Source organism: Ursus maritimus, unplaced genomic scaffold (assembly GCF_017311325.1).
Source record: "Ursus maritimus isolate PB19 unplaced genomic scaffold, ASM1731132v1 scaffold_22, whole genome shotgun sequence".
Lineage (NCBI taxonomy): Eukaryota > Metazoa > Chordata > Mammalia > Carnivora > Ursidae > Ursus > Ursus maritimus.
The window spans coordinates 7146540-7169742 of NW_024424675.1; the positions used below are offsets into that span (position 1 = coordinate 7146540).

Genomic DNA, 23203 nt, shown 5'->3' on the forward strand with positions numbered 1-23203 from the left:
ATATATATATATATATATATATATATATATATATATATATATATACTCATGGGTTTACTTCTAGACTCTCTATCTGTTCTATTGGTCTATGTGTCTGTTTTTGTGCCAGGACCACACTGTTTTGATTACTACAGCTTTGTAGTATATCTTGAAATCTGGAATTGTGACGTCTCCAGTTTTGTTCTTCTTTTGCAAGATTGCTTTGGTTATTTGGGGTCTTTTGTGGGTCTGTACAAATTTTAGGATTATTTGTTCTAATTCTGTGAAAAATGCGACTGGTATTTTGATAGGGATTGCATTAAATCTATAGGTTGCTTTGGGTAGTATGGACAGTTTAACAATATTTGTTCTTTCAATGCATGAGCATGGAATGTCTTTCCATTTGTTTGTGTTGTCTTCAGTTTCTTTCATCAATGTTTTATAGTCCTCAGAGTACAGGTCTTTCATCTCCTTGGTTCAGTTTATTCCTAGGTATCTTATTGTGTTTGGTGCAATTTTAAATGGGATTGTTTTCTTAATTTCTCTTTCTGCTACTTCATTATTTGCGTATGTAAATGCAACAGATTTCTGTATATTAATTTTGTATCTTGCAGCTTTACTGAATTCATGTATCAGTTCTAGTAGTTTCTTGGTGGATTCTTTAGGATTTTCTCTATATCTATCTATCTATCTATCTATCTATCTATCTATCTATCTATCTATCTATATATCATGTCATCTGCAAATAGTGAAAGTTTTACTTCCTCTTTACCAATTTGGATACCTTTTATTTCTTTTTTTGCCTGATTGCTGTGGCTAGGACTTCTAGTACTATATTGAATAAAAGTGGTGAGAGTGGACATCCTTGTCTTGTTCCTGACGTTAAGGGAAAAGCTCTCAGCTTTCACCATTGTGTACGATGTTCACTGTGGGTTCCTCATACATGGCATTTACTATGTTGAGGTATATTCCCTCTAAACCTACTTTGTTGAGAGTTTTTTTTTTAATCCTAAATGGATGTTGTATTTTGTCAAATGATTTTTATACATCTATTGAAATGATCATATGGTTTTCATTCTTTCTCTTGTTGATGTGATGTGTCATGTTAATTTATTTGTGAATTTCGAACCACACTTGCATCCCAGGAATAAATCACACTTGATCACAGTGAACAATTTTTTAAAATGTATTTTTGGATTCAGTTTGCTAGTATTTTGTTGAGGATTTTCACATCTATGTTCATCAGCGATATTGGACTGTAGTTTTCTTATTTGTAGTGTCTTTATCTGGTTTTGGTATCAGGGTAATGTTGGCCTCAAAGCTTTCCTTCCTCTCCTATTTTTTTTGGAATAGTTTGAGAAGAACAGGTATTAACTTTTCTTTAAATGTTTGATAAAATTCATCTGTGAGGCCTTCTGGTCCTGGACTTTTGTTTGTTGGGAGTTTTTGGCTACTGATTCAATTTCATTGCTGATAATCAGTCTGTTTAAATGTTCTATTTCTTCCTGATTCATTTTTGGGAGGTTTTATGTTTCTAGGAATTTACCTACTTTTTTTTTAGGTTGTACAATTTTTTGGCGTATGTTTTTTTCATAATATTCTTTTGTAATTCTTTGTATTCTGTGGTGTCAGCTGTTATTTCTGCTCTTTTATTTCTGATTTTATCGTTTTTCTAGTTTCTATTTCATTTGTTTCTGCTCTAATCTTTATTATTTCCTTCCTTCTATTGGTGGCATCTCAAGATGGTGGAACCTTCAACAGTATCAGTTGCTGAAAGATCATGTAAATTAGAATTTCCACTGACCCAATCCAGACATGTAGCACTAGTAAACAGTAAACACTTGTATATTAAATCACCGGAACTTAAGGGTAAATTTGTTTTGTTACTGCAACATAATCTAGTGTATCTTAACTAATATTTCTATTACTCAGAACATTCTGGAAAGAAATGCCAGGAACTCAACATAATATAGTTTGAGGAACACTGTTTCAATTTTTACATTTTTAAACTCGCTACAATTTTTCATGTAGTAGAATCAGGCAAGGAGAATAAATATAGAATTAAGTGGGAGAAAATGCACAAGGAATAGGTGTTACTGTCACCTTTTCTGCTCTTGCCAAAGTTATAATGTATTTGTGAAACTAGTATGTACTCCCATTTTTTTTTTAGTTTATGTCCTTTCAGACTTTATATTTGTAAATACATACAGATACAAAATAAATTTTTAACATAAATTCATTTTGCATATACATAGTTGATGTAATGTGTATACTTAAAAAATTGCTGTTCTTTCAAGGATAAAGTCGCTCTTTCAGCTTTGAAGTCTTAGGCATTTATTTGTAGGCATTTGTGCTTTCATTGTGATTTCATGATAAAGATTAAAAGTTAAGGCAATTTATTTCCAGACATTTAGATTTTCATTGTTATTTAATGATAGAGATGGTAAAATAGAGGTATTTAATGAAGGTTAAGTGACTTGTCCAGGCCACACGATTAAATGGTAGAGGATTTTTTTGAGTGTTCCTATATAAGTCAAATAATAGGTTATATCTTAGCCATGGGGAATATGATCCTCAGCTGAATTAGTCTATTTCTGAGATGCCTTGACTTACTTCAAAGGAATCACTTTATTAAGTTTTAGAAGAATTTGATTTGGTCCACACTCGAGTGCCACCTGGTACTCTCATGATTAGCATTGATGATTACTCATTGATTTTGTTTCTTTGATTAACATTTTTCATAATTAAACATCAACCAGTTGCAGATGTGTGAACAAATTATCAAGTGAATTGAAATTACCTCAAAAGACCAGATTGAAAACTGGTTGGTCGGGTGATTTTGGTCATGTGAATAGCTGGATTAGATTGCTCCAAGGCAAACAAACTGATTGCTCGGAGAGCAGGGTACACAAACCAATCAACCAGATTTCAGAGTGATGCAGTCAAGCCATATAAACACGGTCTTCAAATAGCCTCCCTGGTGAGAGGCTGGTTTTCATTTAACCTGAATGATATTTTGGGGATTTGGGGTGCTTTATAATTTCCTTTCAATATGGGGTTGGTGCGAGATACTCCTCAGAGTCTATATTAATAGATTTATATCACACTGAACAAAGGATTCTGAGCTTTGCCATTTTTTTTGTCCTAGTCAACATTTTTATTAAGAATTCATTGAGGATATTGATGTTGATCAAAATCATAGATGACAGGAAGCTGAAAGGAGACTGAATCAGGATCCAGTGAAATCTTGACAAGTCATGAAAATGAATTCTAACAAAATGAAAAAAATAAAAAATTAACCTAGGTCCCTGCTTTAAGATCAATACCCCATCCTCCAAGGATGGGTTGATTTATGCATATTTGAGAAGACACTAGAAGTTTTTACTAGTTGTAAAGTCAGTATTAGTCAATAATAAGATCTGTGACTTCTAAAAAAGCTAACATGACCTTATGGTGTATTAATAGAAAAATAGCTTCCAAAATATAGGAAGTGAAAGTCCAGTGCTATTCCAACATCATTATACTGGAGTTGGATTGTGTGTTTAGTTCTCAGACAGTGTTCAAAGAGGTGTGATCAGGAAGGCATAGGAAATGAGCACGAAATTCAATTAAAACATCTGAAAGAATCAGAAATGTTTATTCTAAAGAAGGTCCAGGGGTCATGCTCACCATCTTCAAATGTTTGAAGGGTTCTCACAAGGAAGATGAAATCATTTGGGTCTGGGAAGCAGAATCTGGATTGTGGACCAACACTTTAAGGAGGTAGCTTTGGGATTGACTTAAGAAAGATCTATTATGTGGAGTATCTTGGCAAACAGTGAAGTCAGGGGCTAGTCATGGAAGTGTCTTGCCAGATGCTTGGTCATCCCATCTTGGGAGGTTGTAGAGTGGGAATTGCAAAATAGATAGACAAATTTGTTCTGTTGACATATTTTTAGCTTTCTAGTGTGTTAAGAATTTTTGACTTTGTCACTAACATTTTTTTTATTTTAATTTTTTTTATTATATTATGTTAGTCACCATACAGTACATCCCTGGTTTCTGATGTAAAGTTCGATGATTCATTAGTTGCGTATAACACCCAGTGCACCATGCAATACGTGCCCTAACATTTTTTAAAAGCACAAAGATTTTACACAGAGGCTGATATTTTCTGATTTTGTTTAAAAATCGAGAAATCTGGCAACATGGGCCTTCATTATTGTGAAGTAACAATCCGTTGAGGAAAAGGATCAGCTTTTGTCTTTTGACAGGGTGTGTACTCTGTGAACATCCAGTCCCCACCACTCCCTCTTGTGTTCCCCAACTAGAGGCAGAAGGTATTTGTTATTATCCTTTCGCTTGAGTTACTGCTTTGTTTACAACCAATCCACTTCCATTTGTAACTTACTTGCCTGGCCTCTCTAGGCTTCGATTTGTGATCCTGACTGGACACGACAATTAACTGGGTTAGAGAATAGGACTTATCTAGAAATCAGTGGTTTTCACGCTTGTATTTTTAGTTGAATTACTTCCACTCTTCCACACCCACCTTGCTAAATGAAATTTTACACCAAATCCCAAGTCATAAAACATGATAGAGAAGACATTCTCTTTGAAGGCGGATGAACAACCTCTATCTCAATATATAACACTTCCCCTAAGGCAACAAATGAAATTTTAGGGCTCCAATGAACCAGTTTGAACAGCACAGGATTTGAAATTCTCTTCTAAAAGATGAAAATACTAACAGAAATGGTAGTTCTGAACACCTTGGAGTATTGTTTTAAAGAACAAAACGTCCCATTTCTGAGATGAAAATAAAGATATGCAAAGGAAGGAGCACAACCTAGTGGGAATGTCTGGGATTTAGTCCTGGCTTTGACAGTAACCAGTTGGAGGGACTTCAGGCCCCCTGGACTCTCAGATACCAAGACTTGGAGGGGAATTTTGGAGACCAACTAGCCTACACTCCTCACTGTACAGATAAGGAAACTGAAGACTGGAAAATAAAATGGTTTGTTCAAGGAAACATGGCTACTGGTTGTCAGCGCTAGTATTAGAGCCCAAGAATGACCTCACATTGCCCTCTCCTCGTGCTCCTTTTCTCCCTGGTAGACAATCTTTTGAGTCTCTTTCCACACAATGGGTTTGAATCATTTTGGTTTTCTTCTGTTCTCTTGGGAGGGCTTTCTCCTGCCATTTCTCTGAGGTGTCCTCACAAACTAACATCCATTAAGCAATTCTTTATATGGGGTGAGCTGCTCTCCCTTTTCAAGGGGAATGGAAAATGGAAAATTGTTTTGTCTTACCTGTTTTCTCTTGGGCAATAAGTTCTTTATTGCTAAATGGGACATACTTGCTGAAGAGAAGATAGAAAACACAACATTTTCGGTACAGATAATGGGAAACCAATTAGATAAACTCCAACAATCAGGCTGTTATTCAGACATGAATCTCTTTCTATAACTGCTGTTTACTCATTTCTAGACCTGGCTTCACTCATGTCCTCTCCTCAATCCATAAGGGTTTGAAACTATTGGAACTGGTAGGAATTCAATTCCATTCATTTTCAAAATTCCCTTGGCTTGTATTTAAGAGCATGAAGTCTGTTTATAGATGGAGATGTGATTTCAAACATGTCAATAGGCATCATAAAGGAAAAATGGCTAAACCAATGAGAAATACTGGAAGAGTTTTAAAGGGAGGGGGAGGTAGAAACATTTCTGAGGCATTTCCAACTCCAGAGCTAACTGTCTCACAAAATACTATCTTAGGGAAGTTCAGTAGCTAGACAGACATACCTATTTTAACCATTTGTTTGTCTTCATTAAGGAACACTAGCAGTCTCCTTGAGCTAAGCATTGAACAAAATTCATTCTGGAGCAGCAGTTTAAGAAGTGAGAAATCACTCTCTAGATAGATTTTGAATCTTAACAGGAAATTATTTTAAGAACTCTATCTTTCTAAAATCCAAGCAAAAGTGATCAGAATTGAATCAACACAGCTTGCATTTTTATTTTTCTTAATTGGAGATTAAGTTTCTTTCCTTTGGGTTTACAGTCAAACTTGATGTTTCTCATGGTTTTCACAGCTTCTGAAAATTAGAAAAGAAGTGCCCAACTTTGACTCTCCATTTTACATAGGCTGTTTTCCAGTAATTTCACCCAGGAGCTCCCAGAACCAGGTCTTGGCTCTGAGATATTGGCTAGTTGGGCTTGAGGTTTTAAAAGCTTCATTCTTAGCCATTCTGAGTCAAATGGGATTCCTTGTTTCAAAGCATACTGCCCAGCTCAGGCACAGCAGTGTCCATGAGATAAAACTCATGCTACCATTTTTATTTCATAAGCTCATGTGTGCCCTACAAATTTCAATACTTCTTGAGAAGAAATAGATTAGAGAAAAAAACTAAAGAAACTTATTGATACCTCTAAGTAGTTTTAGTAAGAAATAAGTCTAGGGACAGTCAAGCTAATCTGGTAAAATTTGAATGAGGTAGGACACATTGACTAGATTAGTCTGCTTGACTGCCGATTCTCTATCTTATTTGTCATTTCTCTGTGTTGTTTACTGGTCCCCAGTCATCTTCCAGACTTCTGAATGTTAGAGTGCCCTAAGACTCAGTCCCATACAGCTTGTCTTTCCTATTTACACTAATTTCTTAGATAACCTCAACTGATATCTTGGCATTGAATGCTATCAGTATGCGGGTACTCCCAATTTATGTCTCCAACTCCCATCTCTATCCTAGATATTTATTTATTTATTTATTTATTTATTTATTTATTATTTTAAAAAAGTAGGTTCCATGCCCAACGTGGGACTTGAACTCATGACCCTGAGATCAAGAGTCGCATGCTCTACCTACTGAGGCAGCCAGGTGCCCCTTTATCCTAGATCATTAAATCATTCACCTATTTTACCCTCCACTTGGATTTTCGATGAAAATTTCAAAAGTTAACATGCTTCAAACTAAACTCTTGATTACCCACCCACTCCCCATTAACCTGCTTCTTACCACATTTTGTCCCCCGACATAAATGCCGACTCCATACTGTCCCCATCTCCATCTGTGCCTTCTCCCTTTCTCTCCCATTCTTATCTGATCTATTGGCAAAAGAATCAACAAATTTGAGAACTCTACCTTCACAATATATTCCCAAATCTGACTTGTTTCTTACTACCTCCACTAACTTCTACCCTGGCCTAAGCCTTTGGCCTTTCCCCTCTGGAATGTTGCAGTTGCTTAGCACTGATCTCCCTGGTTTCCAGTTGTACCCTGCCCCTGACCACCCATTGTCTATAATTCACTCTGAATCAAAGAAATCCCATCTCATTCAGAGTGAATACAAAGTCCTTCTCTGACCTAGAATGTCTTCTGTGGTCTTGCTCCCTTGCTTCTCTCTGACCTGATTTCTTTCCCTGTTCTCCTCAGCTCATTTCTTCCCAGCCTTACTGTCATTCTTGTTGTTTTTAAAACACACCAAGTGTGCTCTGGATACCTGGCCTTTACCCTTGATAGTCCCTCTGCTGGGAATGCCCTTTTTCCAGATAGCCACATGAACACCTTCCTTAACCATCTTCAGGTCTATATGTAAATGTCACCTTACTAGAGTAGCCAATGCAGGATGCTTTTTATAAAACAGAAACACCCCCTCCCCTGGCACTCTCTCTTCCTCCTACTTTGCTCTATTCATCTTTATAACACATTCACCAACAGCCACGTAATTGCTTTATTATCTGTTTTTTGTCTCTCTTTCATCCCCATTAGTATATAAGTTTCTTGGGAGAAGAACTTTGTCTGTTTTGTGTCCTAGTAACTGGAAAAGTGCTCAGCATGTAGTTGAGCTCAGTAAATATTTGTTGAATGAATAAATGGTTTGCTTGCAAGCAACTAGATAATGGAATTATGTTGTGAATTTAATAAGCATACAGAAAATTCTCATTTTTAGAGGAAATAATAGAAACATCTTAGGTATTTAAAGACGTTTCCTTTTGCGTCTTGGGCAGGTTTAGGGAAGGAATCGGGTAAGGCAGGTCAGGAGAAATTTGCCCTACAAACATCGAAGATTTTGCCTGGGTGCCCTAAAAGCTTGCCAGCTCGCCATTTGAGAGTCTTCATCTTGTGAAATTATAAAGATGATACAGAACCACTCTCTTCTCTTTGTGTTGCTTTTCTCTGCACTGGGGCTTGTTAAAATTCTCTCAAAGAAAGTTAAAACTCCCCAGAGATCTCTGGGCTTGCTGGAATGGTGTCTCCCAGAGTGTTACTCCTTCTCTTTTAGTAAGCACGACAGCATGAACAGTAGTAATCACTTAAGAATATGCTCATAACATCTAGGAAAAACCAGGCCTCCTCATTAGCAGCTTTCTCTGTGCCTTTCTAAATCTATGGTAAATAATTCTCCCCTGTTCCCCACGAATACTTAATTATAGCACTAGCAGCAGCTCTTTGAGGCAGGAAGCCAGGCATAACTGCAATGCCCAGAGGAGATACTGAAAGTCGCTCCCTGCTGCATAATAAAACCAGCAGATTAGGGCAGATTAGTTTTTGCCACAGGTTGGAGCCTTACTGAAGACTCCTGCTTTCTCTCTCAACACATTTATTTTCCTGATGCTGTCAAGTCACTTTCATGGAAGGTTTACACCTGAGCCCACATCTTAATGAAGTGTCTAGAAAATGGATTTGGTCACCAGCTGGGAAGGCAAGTCAGAATGTGCTCCACATGGGTCTCTTGGCTTTATCATTTGGGCTCAAAGTATGGTCAAGGTTGTGCGCCTACAGATTCATGTTTCCCTCTGAGCTAAATGCAATGCCTGGAAGAGGGCAGTGAGGGGAAGCTGGGCTGCCTAGAGGGAGCTGCTGAGCCTAGAAGGCATGTTAACTCTTCCAGAAAAGTCAAAGTTCAAGGCAGAATATTGACCCCCATGGTCTCCAGCCCTGGCGTTAGTTTCATGATTATGTTGCATCTTGTGGTAAGAGGGACTTTGCAGATGAAATTAAGTTTACTAATGTGCTGACCTTAGGAGAGGGAGATTATGCCGAGTTATCTGGGTGGGCCAAATGAAGTCACATGAACCCTGAAGCCAAAGAGGAGGCAGAAGGTGTGAGGCATAGGAAGGATTTGACTGTATCATTGGTTTCAAGATGGAGGGACCCAGGTGAGACGACACTGTTTTCAATCATATGCCCAACTAGCATTCTTAGAAACATCTCTTACACATGCAACTCTTCATCTCAGAGTGCATTTCCAGGAAATCCACACTAGGACACCATCTTTGTTTACATTCGTAGAGGAATCCTACAGTAGGATTCTGAAGTGGGTGAAGTGGAAACTACGCATAGTCAAAATTAACTTTGCAAACTTCTTAAGAAAGTCAGAAATCAGTGTGCTGCATCTCAGTACATCAGGGGTCATCCTCACCCACACGGAATCTGGTCCCATGACATTCTTTGTACAGAGGAGCAGGGAAAATTAATTTATGAAACACAGGTCAGTGACGGAGCAGCACCATGCAGTGGTGAAGCTTCCTTACAAACCGTGGGACGAACCTCCCTTAAGTTCTCATTTCCTCACCTGTAATCTGAGAATCGAACAGTATGTAATTCACAGGTGACGCTGGAAGTTTAACAAGATGATGCATGCTAAGTCCTCAGCACGGCATTGGGTTCTAGGATTCGTGACCGTAGCTGTATTCTCTCAGCCCTCCTCTGAGTTCACTTGTGACTACTGACAGGTTTTCCTGTCAGGCATCTCCATCTCTGTCTCTCTGCTCTGGGGCCTTTTTCAGCATCTTGAGGCCCACTCAGCCTTTGTACAGGGGGGCCCAAAGTGCTAGGGTTTTAACATCTGGGGTCAATTCAAACATGACAGACAGAGCCGGTAGATCAATCATCCATCAATCAATCTGGTTCTTTGTAGGACAAGTCCGAAGCACATTCTACACAACACCCTCAGAGAGCCCCCAGTGGGACTGAGCCTCAGGTGCCTACACTGAAAACCTGCTAAAATATCCATCCTTAATATGCTTTCCTTTCTTCCTTTTTTCATTTCGCTTTTCCCCTTGTGCTTCCTAGGACCAACCATCCAAATAAATGAACCTCTTCTGAGTCCTTGTCTCAGGGGTTGCTTTTTGCAGGAACCCAAATAAAGCAGCAGCATCTAACACACATTCACTGTTCTTATAACTGTTATCAAATTAAAGTGAGAGGAAACCCTGGAGCCCTCCTCTCTGTTCTTTTCTGACTCAGTGATCTGGTTCCTGCAGAAATGTCATGAGCAGGATCATTGAAGGACTATGTCCTTGCTTTCCCCTCACTAATGTGCAGAAGGTCACTAGCTGGCTGGCTGGGCGTGGAGAGGTCTGAGCCAAAATCCCTTCTTAATGGATTTCATTGTATTCACTTGCATTTATAGCCCATTTTTTATAAAGCAGCTTTCCTCTTAGAGCCTGAGATGCACAGCACATTCTGGAAGTGTGTATTTGCTGCTTATGGATTCTTGAGGAGAGGAAATAAGGTGGAGAGAGGCAGGGAGGAAAAACCAGAAGAAAGGAGGAAGAAATGATATCTGTTTAACTTTGCTATGCACTCCTTCTGGTTATTCGCCCCTTTAGGGTGGGAAATATGGTTGCCTTTTTTATGATAGAAAATTGAACTATTTCCTAGTATTTCCTACTTAGAATAGGAAAGATCCAGGTCCTGAAGGGGTCACATGGTTCAGGTGATATTGAGACACTTTTAGGAGGTGGGTGGGCAGTGCATTGGGTGTGGGGCTGGGTCTCACCCACTTTCCACCAGTTAAAATTTTTCTTATTTTTTAAATTTTCCTGTGCTTCTGTCTCTCATTCTATATCTTCTTCTTCGCACTGTAGCTTCATATCGCTTTATTTCAGTTCTGTATGTCTTCAGTTAACTTTATTTCTGTTTAGAGTAGATATGCCAGAGACACCTAAATGAATACTTGTTAGCCCAGGGAGGAAGGAGTCTCTCTTAGGAATTCTGGCTAATCTGTACTTTTAACCCCAAGAGTTAAAGATATTTCATTCTACTTTCAGACCCTTCCAGTCGTTAAGTCTATTTGCAGAGCTTTATTCATGGACCACTGGGCTGTCATGATCATGCATTGTGGATAGTCCTTTCCCTATGAGAATCCCAATTCCAAAAAGCTGTTCCCTTGTCCAACCGGGAGACCTAAATCCAGATTGGACAAGATGGTCATCATTTTTGGGGATTTGATCTGCTTTCACAAATTCATGTGTTATTTCCTACCTCCATTTCAGGAAAGAGTAACACCTGTTGGTCAACTCATGCTACAAAGAAATGAGAAAATGATTGTTTTTTTAATAAGTAAAATATAATTAAATCTATCTGCTTCCTTTTTTCCCCCCTCAGGGAAACATTTGGAAGATAGATTGGAGAAGTCCTATACATTTCTTTTCTTTTTTTTTTAAAAAAAGATTTTATTTATTTATTTATTTATTTTAGAGAGATAGAGAGTGTGAGCGGGGAGAGGGGTAGTGGGGGAAGGAAAGGATCTCAAGCCGACTCCAGGCTGAGTGTGGAGCCAGACGCAGGGCTCAGTCTCATGACCCTGATATCATGACCTGAGCCAAAATCAAGAGTCAGATGCTCAACCCAGGTGCTCCAGTCCCATGCATTTCTTAAAGCAGCATCAAACGCTCAGCCAGTGGGTACCTAGCAGAATTTGGGGTAGCCTCTCCTTACCATCACACTGAATGCATGAGAGCCTCTCCACGTGGGGGCTAGGCAAAAATAGAAATTAGATAGTTTTAGTGACTTTTTTAAAGAATTTGTATCCAAAGAATAGGGGGTTTTTTGGTCTTCATATTTGTTAAGTCTCAAATGGTGAGGTTTAAGGTGAGGTGTTGCTCTGAGAAAGGATTGATTTTGATCAAACCAAAACAAAACCCAAAATAAAACCCAAAACCACAAAAAAGTACAAGAAGACATTTTTCTCTGTGAGATTTTCTATTTGAGAGCAGATTTTCCGCAAGATAATGGTGCTTTTTCTTCTCTTCCCCAACTTTCAATCTAAATAATCAAATGGTTATCTCATACTATCAGTCAAAGACACAGTACATGTAAGTGGCACCTCATTGTCATAAAAAGTTACATGACTGATGCTAGGTATTGGAAAAGGATTGTAAGCTAAAAACTTAGCAATTGTGACAAAACTTTGTATTACTTGTGAAGGAAAAGATAAATGAATTTCTTTGCTTGCTTCGAACTGCTGAAGTTCCAGTATTCCTTTCAGAAAGACGTCTTTAGATTGTGAATCAATTGCTATATTATTGCTCTGATCATTTCATGGGCTTCTTCAGATCATGCTTTCTAGGTCATCGATGCTTACTCTTTCTGATCTGAGTCCATGTACAACTCTATAAGGTGTTCACCAATTGCAGCTAAATTACTCCACCTGAGTTCGATCTAAAGGCATTATTATATCATATCAGAAAAGACCCAGAGCAATTGCAAGCCATTCTCAGCTTCTGTCAACCACCTGAATTTCAAGCATGATAATAAATCTGTTTTTTTAAACATTATCAATTATTGTATTATCAAATCCTATGGACAAAGAAAGTCTGGTTCACTCATTATCCAGATTTTTACCAACAAATCACATCAGTCTTGTCCAGTTAATTTTAAAGAATGGGGAAAATTCTCATTTATTCTGGTGGTATGGTTCTATGAAATTGCCATAGACCTATCCAGTGAAATTAAGTTGGTAGGGGTTTTGCAGCACCCTAAAAACTCTACATATGTGCTCCTAATAGACCCTTAACAAACAAAATTAGGTCACTAAGGATCATGTGTCTGTCACCAATATAATTAGACACGTGGATATGTTTGGATGAGGAGGAAGCTAAAACGATACAGCTTCCATATATAGAATGCAAGGGCGACATCATCCATTCTTTTAGATGGATAACTGAGAAAAGTTTTCAGCAAACTGAGAGGAGTTTCTCACTTGCAAAATTGGAAGATGATTTAAAAATGATTTCAAGGGATAATTATGTGGTCTAATAAAATTGCTTTGAAAAGGGAATAAGTGTTCAGAATTCTCAAATCAAATATAACTTCTCTCAACAAATAAAGTTCAGGTTATTTGTTGTTAAATTATTTGGCTTCCTCACATCTAATGTGTGTTGCTCATTGAATGATGGGAGTCTTCATGTTTTTTAATGAATCTCATTTCAGCGCTATGTCAGATATGCAAGTGTGGTTCAACATAACTGTGAACAAATATTATCTTAAATAAATCTATTCTCTGCAGATTTCCAGGTGCTTGTGGGACTGTGGGAGTTTGGTACGTAGACTGTGAACCGCAATCAGGTTTGGCTCAAGATTTGTTGACGCTGCTCTTAGCTAAAGTTTAGCAAATCCCACAGACATTTTGGGCAGGGGATATTTGTTCTTAACCCTCATGCTGAGAAGTCATTTTTACTTTGATTATTTCATCCTAGCTTTGGATTTATTTATTACCTCTTCACATGACTTTAGCTACCCAAACTTTCCAAACACATTGCCCTCACTTGGCGGGTTGTACCACGACCATGACTATGGTCAGCAACACAGTGTACTGGACTTCTGAAATTAAAAACCAGTTCTTCTTGGGGTTCTCAGTGACAGGGCTTGGAAGTAATAAAATGGCAACTGGTTTCCTCTACCACAATTAAGACTATTTCTAAAGGAGGAACTAAAAAGAAGGCTGTCCCTCTGCTTCCTGAAGGGTGCACATTTTAGAATAGGGATAAAATATAAGATGAGAAGAACAATGCTATTTCATGGATTAAAACCTTGAGGAAAAATGATTAATTACCCGTTCATCTGACAGTTATTTATAGGGTATCCACTATGTATTCAGACCAGCAATGTGCAAAGACGTCCAGAAAAAAACAAGATGCAATTTTTGCTTTTTAGCATCTAAACAATGCTAGTCAGCATTCTAATTCTTTGCTGTTATTCTTTAATTAATTATGTTATTTGAGTGTAGTTTGACACACAATGTCACTCTGCTAATTCATTTAGCACAAAGAGACGGGAAGGCAAGAGAACACCTTTGAAATGATCTGCATCCGATTCTATTCTCTTAGCTATTGTCCTGCCCATCAGTGAATGATAATATGAACATATTGAAGCAGCACTTTATTGGCCTGGACAAAAAGCAGGTATGATCCTTTTCCAGTCTTTCTTTTGTTTTCTTTACACATAAAAATTAGTTGCTGAATAAGGGCCAACCATCCTTGAAATCTCTGTTCTGAAGCTAGAACAAAACCAACGTCGAGTTCAGTCCTCTACCTTTTTCCTTATTTCTTGAGTTGATAGCAGATCTTGACAGTTTCTATGGCTAAATAGCTACTGAATAGATTGAGCCTGACAGTCTGTAGCTGCTCAAACCCCCTGCTCTTACATGCCTGGTTCCTTGGGTTTTGCATCCTCCTTCCCAGGCTGCAGGACAGTGAGTGAGAAAGGCCAGGAAGTGATGCAGAAACAGGAGGAAGAAGGAAGCTGGGGCTGCAAGCATGATGAAGTTGGTAGGTCTAGAAGACAACATGTTTCAGACAACGACAAAACAGCTCGCTCTTAAGATGTTGGTTCATAAAATATAATTTGTAACATCTACCCAAGAGATAAAAGCCTGTGTTAATAATCCTTTCTGGCTACCTGGTCCTTTCTGTTTCCTCCCTATACTACTTTTATTATTATTATTAGTTATTATTATTATTATTAGTAGTAGTAGTAGTAGTAAGACAGAGAGAAAAAAAGAGAGGGGTGGGAGAGGAACAGAGGGAGAAATACAATTCTAAGCAGGCTCCATGGCCAGTACAGAGTCTCATGAGGGGCTCGACCCCATGACCCTGAGATCATGACCTGAGCCAAAATCAAGAGTCAGTCACAAAACCGACTGAGCTACCTAGGTGCCCCTCTTCTACCTCTATTTACTTTCCTTTTTGCAGCCTATATGAATGTGCTTGGGAACCCAAAGATTGAGGTATCCTAACTCTCGACATATTTGCCCTTTCATTTAAGATCTGTAGACTCACATGGCAGAATCCTTATACTGCTACTCTTACACTGGTCATAGTCAATGTTTTTTGCTTAAGAATAATTCTCCCCATGAGGATGTAGAGAAAAAAGGGCCCTCATGCACTGTTGGTGGAAATGCAAACTGGTACAGCCACTATGGAAAACAGTAGGGAGGTTCCTCAAAAAATTAAAAATAGAATTACCATATGATCCAGCAATTCCACCACTGGGTATTTACCCAAAGAATATGAAACCACTAATTTGAAAAGATACATGTATCCTTATATTTATTGTAGCATTATTTACACTAGTCAAATTATGGAAGCAGTCCAAGTGTCCATTGATAGATGAATGGATGTAGAAGATGGGTTATATATATCCATTGGAATACTACTCAGCCATAAAAAGAATGAAATCTTGCCATTTGCAACAACATGGATGAATCTAGAGTATAATGTTAAGTGAAATAAACCAATCAAAGAAAGACAAATACTATATGATTTCACTCAAATGTGGAATTTAAGAAACAAAACAAATGAACAAAGAAAAAAGAGAGAAACCAAAAAACAGCCTCTTAACTATAGAGAACACGTTGTCAGAGAGGAAGTGGGTGGGGGGAGAGGTGAAATAGGTGATGGGGATTAAGAGTATACCTACTGTGACGAGCACTGAGTAATGTAAAGAATTTTTGAATCACTATACTGTACAGCTGAAAATAATATAACACTGTATGTTTATTATACTGGAATAAAAAAAAGAAGAGTTGTCCTCATATTTTGCTATTAGCTGATGCCAAAATTAGATAATCAAAAGAACATCATGCAGGAAAGGGCTTAATCTAATATTTTAAAATGAGGCAGTCATCACTAGCAGTCTTTTTTTTTTTTAAGTATTATGATATTTTGTGCTTTATTTCTTTTCCTAGAATGACTTTATTACGGGCCACAGTCTTGACATTTACCCTTAATGAGAGGACAGAGAAAAGGTACAGGAGATGTATGATCTTCAGTGTCCCCACTATCTTATATTGATCATGGGCAGGACAGATGATTGCCACCACCATCTCGAGGCAGATGGCTACCAGAACCCTTCTAGTGGGCAGTGAAGGAGGAATGGATGCCCCTTTTGGTTAAAACAGACAATATTTTGAGAAGAAAGACAAATGATTAGAATCACTACTGCATGATCTCTCTTCTTCTTACCTAACCTATCTTATTTTCTTCTCTTTTGGAAACATCGCTCTAAACTTCAAGAATAAGCATTTCAAAGATCATTTCAAGTAAGTGCAAGAATAAGAAAATCTTAGCCTAATGGGCTCAAGGAGTCTCTCTGACCCAAACAATGGCTTCTTAGTTTCCTTGTTCCTCAGTTCTTTTCCCCAAACATCTCTTTCCTTCTGCCCCAGTTTCTTTTATGTTTCTCTCTGGATGATCTTGAGGCAACATCTTTAATCATGGAATAGGAATATGCAATGGACTTTTAAGCAAATATGTAAATAAAAAGAAAATAATTGGCAATAAAGGATAAGATTATAGGGCTGGGATGAAGTGCAGGGGGAACCAGTGGCACAGTGCCCCAGACTGGTCTTTGTCTACTAGTATCCATTCTGGATCCATAGGTGAAACACACAGGACTTCTGTCCATTGGCTTCCCAAGGGATTCCCCAAGCTCTGAATTGGTACAGTCAGGGCGAAGGCTGTTATGACACAGAAAAGAGGGCCTTTCCCTTAGATAATGGTGCCAGCTTCTTCAACAGACCCTTTAAGAATGCCTGTCATGGGCTGGCAGCAGGCAGCTTGGATCTAACTGTGAAAGTAGATAAAGTGGCTTCTCAGAGCAGAATTTCCACTCCAGGGAATGGGGGATCCCCTGGGTTGAGGAGTTAAAGGAAAATTGCCTGTGGCCTGTCAGTTGGTGGTCTGCTGGGGAGTCTGTTTCATCTCCATTCCTAATTAAAGCCCAAATTAAACCCAGTCAAATGTTCACATGAAAAGCCCCACAAGAATGTGTTTCCAGATTCCATCAATTCAAAAGAGTCTCATGTGTAAATCCCTAACTCAAATGTCTGACCCACTTATATCCACTTTCCCCCAAGACTTCTGGAGAAGAGTTATGCAGCTGTCAATGTACAGAGAGCAATTTGCCTGGATTATTAATTTCCCTTTTAGTGAACTGCATAACAGAAATTATTCTACTCAGTTGAATGAGTCTGTAAGTGTAGGGGGATGGCAGAAGAGATTTGATGAAGGAAGATTCAGGGATGACCAAAGTTCTTATTCTAGAAAAGGAGCAGAAGTAATAAGTTTGATTGTGGGGAAGTGAATTTAAGCTTCTAGGGTGAGTAGAAAATGAGATCTGGATTCTAAGAGCAAGGTAAAGATTGTAAGTTAAAAATGGGGGTTAGGAGTACCATCGAGGCATGAGGGTAAATTAGATGAGTGTGAGAAAATACAGGACAAAAGGGCTGAGGTCGTCTTGTGGATGCAACTATACATGGATACTGAGAAGCCTGCTGCCTACTGCAAGCCAATCACTTGCTGGCCCAGTCATTTCTCCATACCCAATATGGGGCACAGAAACCTCCTCAGAGCATAGGACTCACCAGTAGAAACCTTCCATAAAACGACTCATTAAAAGGCTTGGTTTCTCCCCATCCATCACAGGCCAAAACAGGTTCCAAGGCAACCAGAATTCCAAACACAATAATGTAGGAGAAAACAGCCAGTAAAGGGGTGGTATCCCTGTTTATTCCTCCCCTGCCCCACAGCCTATAAAAGATTTACTTATTATGCACAAGGTAGAGGACTGGAGAGTCTCCAAGGCCACTCTGCCAAGGATCCATTTTGCTTATCACAATACATTGAGTGTCTTTACTTCAAAATTCCCGGCCCACCCCTTTATACATCCCCTCAGTGGGCTCAGTTGTGGCAGAAGAGGTTGAAAGGCAGGTGTCCAGGGAAACTCACCCTGGGGTCTCTCTCCAGCTGCTGCTTGTGATGTAGGCTGCGTCTTCTCTTGGCCTTTGCAAGGCCATTGTGATAAAAGTGGTACAGGCCTTCAGTGAAAGGAAGCTGTGGAGAGTCAAACAGACATAAGAATAATCAGTTTCTGGGGGTGGCCCTGGGACAGGGAAACCAAAGCTGGGGCTGCATGCAAGGGCTCCATGGGATGGGATGTATATGAGAAAACTGGCATCTTCCTATCTCACTTGGACTTCTATTTCCCTATCACTGTGCTTTTGTTTTCTCTACTTTTTCTTATATACTGCCCATTCACTTCTCTTCCTCAAATACCTTCTACTCTTTCCTCTATTTCTTTAATTTCTACCCATTTAAAAAAATTTCTTCCTCCATGGAACCCACACCAAGTTCTCCATTCTCTTCTCTTGAACTAGTATTTCCACTCCATGTCTGATTGCTCCAGAATTGTATTGTGACCTACTCCTGTCTTCACAGCTGGATTATCTGTCCTATATCTTAGGCTTTCTCTGTGACTCCTTGATGTCTTTCATCATATTGGGCACAGTGCAACCATCTAAATCTAGTACGCACCTGTTGGATGATGGGCCAAATTTCCCTCTGTCTCCCTATCCTAAGGATCCTTGGGATTAGGTATGGGTGTTACAGCTAGTTGGAGAAACCATAATAATTAGAGCTTGTCTGCTGCTTAGGGCCTGGCAGATAAGGAAGCTGAAGATTAGAGACTCTAAATAAATTGCTTAAGTTCTTCCCAAGTACAAGAATCTGAGAGAACCTAAGGAAGACTGTCACTTATCCTGTGGTAAAATTATGTTTGGGGGCTTATAATGTATAAAGATGTATTAGTACTACAATAATAACACAATAGATGGGAAAAGAATCATAGCTATACTGGAGCAAAGTTTTTGCATTCTTTTGAAATTAAGTTGGTATTAATCTGTTTAAATTATTTATTGTTTAAGTTATTTATTGTAATCTGCAATAACTACAAATATATAGTAAAATAAGCAACAAGGTAATTAAAAGTGTGCACTAAAATATTTAACACAAAAAGGCCATTATGAAAGAATAGAAGAAAAAAGTTTATAAGACATATAGAAAGCACATAGTAAAATGGCAAGTGTGAATATCTTTTAAGTATTACATTAAATGTAAATGGATTGAAAATTCCAATAAAAAGACAGATTACAGAATGAATGAAAAAAAAAAACACCCAACCCCATTATTCAACTATAGGCTATCTACAAGAGATACACTTTAGATTCAAATACATAAATGGGTTAAAGTCAAGAGATGTAAAAAGATATATGGTACAAAGAGTAACCAAAAGAGGACTGATTATACATATAGTAGATATAATTGATTTTAACAAAGAATGTTACTACAGACAAGGAATGACATTTTATGGTGATAAAAGAGTTAACACATCAAAAAGACAGATAATTATAAATACATATGCATGTAACAACAAAGTCCCCTTCACAAAACAAAAACTGACAAATCAAAGGGAGAAATAGACAATGCATCAATAACAGTTGGAGACTTCAATAGCCCATTTTCAAAAATAGGTAGAACAAGTATGCAGACCAAAAAGTAAACTGAAGTCTTGAACAAAACCAAAAACCAACTAAACCTAAGAGACATTTATGGAATATTCTACCCAACTATAGCAGAATTCATTGTCTTCTCAAGTACACATGGAACATTCTCCAAGATAGATCATATATTAGGCCACAAATCAAGCTTCAATAAATGTAAAAGGAGTAAAATAACACAAAGTATGTTATCTGATCACAATTTCTAATTACATTAAAAATTAATAATAGATGAAAAATTTGGAAATTTGGGAAACAACCTACTCTTAAATAATCAATGGGTCAAAGAAGAAATCACACTGACTATTCCAAAATACTTTGAGATGCATGAAAACAAAATACAGAATTTAAAAACTTTTGGGGTACAGTTAAAGCAGTACTTAGAGGGAAATGTTTACAGAAGTTATATCAATCCTTCAGAAACTCTTCCAAAAAATGGAAAATGAAGGAACACTTCCCAACTCATTCATCAAGGCCAATATTACCTTCAAATGAGAACCAGACAAAGATATCACAAGAAAAGAAAACTGCATACCACTATTCTTTACAAATACCAGCCCATAAATCCTCATCAAAACACTAGCAAACTGAATCCAGCAATGTATACAAATGATTATATACCATCATCAAGTGGGATTTATCCTAGGAATGTGAGGTTGTTTTAACAGCTGAAAATCAGTTAATATAACAATATCAATTGACTAAAGGACAAAACCACATGATTATCTCAATAAATGCTTTTTAAAAAAAGTATTTATTTAAAATCCAATGTCTAATGATCTTTTTATGTTAAAACATTCAAAAAACTTAGAATGAAAGAGAATTTCCTTAATCTGATAAATGTATCTATGAAAACAAACAGCCAGCATCATAATTAACATTGAAAGGCTGAATGCTTTCCCCTTAAGATCAGAGCAAGACAAGCTTGTCTGCTCTTGCTGCTTATATTCAACAGTGTACTGGTGGTTCCAGCCAGGACAATCAGGCAAGAAATAGAAATAAAGGCATCCAGATTGGAAAGAAGAAAAAAATTATCTCTATTTGCAGAAGACATTATCTTGTACATAGAAATTTCTGAGAAATCTGGGGCACCTGGGTGGCACAGCAGTTAAGCGTCTGCCTTTGGCTCAGGGCATGATCCCAGCATTATGGGATCGAGCCCCACGTCAGGCTCCTCTGCTATGAGCCTGCTTCTTCCTCTCCCACTCCCCCTGCTTGTGTTCCCTCTCTCGCTGGCTGTCTCTATCTCTGTCAAATAAATAAATAAAATCTTAAAAAAAAAAAAAAGAAATTCCTGAGAAATCCACCAAAAAAAACCTATTCAAATTAACAAATGAGTTCAGTGTGGTTATAAGATATAAAATTAACATACAAAAATCAATTATAGTTCTATATGCTACCTATGACCTATCCAAGAATAGAATTAAGAAAACAACTTCATTTACCATAACATCAAATAAGTAAAATACTTGAGAATAAATTTAGCAAAAGAATTACAAGACTTGTACCCTGAAAAGTACAAAACATCATTGAAAGGAATTAAAGAAGATATAAATAAATGAAAAGACATCCCATGTTCATGGATTTTTTAAGATGGTAATATTCCCCATATTTGCAGATCCTAAAATTCATATGGAAATGCACAGGACCACAAATAGCCAAAGCAATCTCCAAAAAGAACAAAGTTGGAGGACTCACACTTTCCCATTTCAAAACTTAATACAAAGCTACAGTAATCAAAACAGTCTGGTATTGGCATAAGGAGAGACATAGAGTTCAATGGTATAAAATTGAGAGTCCAGAAATAATTTATAGTAACTTCTGGTTAATTGACTTTAACCTTGGCACTATGAAAATTCAATGGGAAAAAGTAGTCTTTTCAACAAGTCATCCTTGGAAAAATGAGTATCTACACAAAAAGAATAAATTTGGATCCCTATCTCACACCACATAAAAATTTTAACTCAAAATTATTTATAACCCTAAATGTAAGAAGTGAAGCTCTACAAATCTTAGAATAAAATTCAGAAGTAAATATTCATGACTTTAGGCTAGGCAATGACTTCTTAGATGTGACACCAAAAGTACAAAGGATAAAAAACCCTCCAAAATCAGACTTCATTAAAATTAAGAATGTTTGTGCTTCAAAGGAAATCATCAAGAAAATGAAAAAACAACCCACAACATGAGATAAAATGTTATCAAATCATATCTATGATAAGGGATTCATGCCAGAATATTTTAAGAACAATTCAGCAATAAAGTCAAATAACTCAATTTAAAAATGTGCAAAAGATTTGAATATGTATTCTCCAAAAAAGATACATAAATGACCAATAAACACACGAGAAGTTGTTCAGCATCATTAGTCATTAGAGAATTACAAATCAAAACCACGATGAGATATCACTTTATACCCACTGGAAAAAACAAAAATAAAAACAAAAACTATAAAAACCAGCAAGTGTTGGTGACAATGTGTGAAAGAATTTGAACCCTTACACATTGCTTGTGGATAGTGAAATGGCACAGCCATTTTGGAAAACACTTTGGCAGTTGTTCAAAATGTTAAAATGTTAAAGAATTGATCCAGCAATTCTAATCACAGGTGTATATTTAAGAGAAATGAAAGCATATGTCTACACAAAGACATGCACAGAAATTTTCTTAGTAGCACTATTCACAATATATAAAAACTAGAAACAACCCAATGATGAATGGATGAGCAAAATGTGGTCTGTAGATACAATGGAATGTTATTGGAGAACAAAAAGGATTTAAGTATTGTTACATGCTACAATACAGATGAAACTTAAAAACTAAAGGCTAAATGAAAGAAACTAGACCAAAAAAAAAAAAGCCACATATTGTATCATTTCCTTTATATGTAATGTCCAGAACAGATAAACACATAGAAATACAAAGTAAATTAGTGTTTACATCAGGGGCTAAGAGGAGGCAGAGTAATTGATAATGGTACAGGGTTCCTTTTGCAGATGATCAAAATGTTCTAAAAGTAGATCATGATAAGATATCACAACTTTTTGTATATATTAAAAAATCACCAAATTGTACATTTTGAAAGGGCAAATTTTATGATTTGTGAATTATGTTTCAATAAAAATGTTATTTTAAAAATGCTGTGATGAACAGCCTTGTAAATGTCACTATATGCATAGATGAGAGTTTTCTTGAAGGATATAGCCCAGGAATTCAATCATTTAATTAGAGATTATGAACATTAGCATTTTTTAAAAGATCTTATTTATTTGAGAGAGAGAGAGAGAATGAGCGTGTGAGCATGAGCAGGGAGAGAGGCAGAGGGAGAAGCAGACTCCCCGATGCCCGGCTCCATCCCATGACCCTGAGATCATGACCTGAGCTGAAGGCTGACGCTTAACCAACTGAGCCATCTAGGCGCCCCTGAACGTTCACATTTTGATAAATATCCCCCCAAATTTTCCTATCGAGTTGTATAAGAAAACCAAAAAATGAGAATAAAAATATCCATTGTCCATTACTTTCAATAACACTGAGCATTTTAATTCTGCCTATTTGATAAACAAAATATTCCATCTTATTTGGATTTCTTTAATTGTTTTTAAAGTTTGAACATCTTT

General features: G+C 37.4%; 1 protein-coding gene across 2 annotated transcripts in view; it reads right to left on the reverse strand.

Moving 5' to 3' along the window:
• Positions 1-23203, reverse strand: part of PCSK2 (proprotein convertase subtilisin/kexin type 2) — a 253195-nt gene that overhangs the window by 198122 nt on the left and 31870 nt on the right. Inside the window, exon 2 of one of the 2 annotated variants that reach the window (XM_008710011.2) lies at positions 17977-18081. The exons of the other annotated variant lie outside the window; for it this stretch is intronic. Coding sequence (XP_008708233.2) covers positions 17977-18081 — 105 coding nt within the window. The remainder of the gene's footprint in view (positions 1-17976; positions 18082-23203) is intronic. 2 annotated transcript variants of the gene reach the window in all.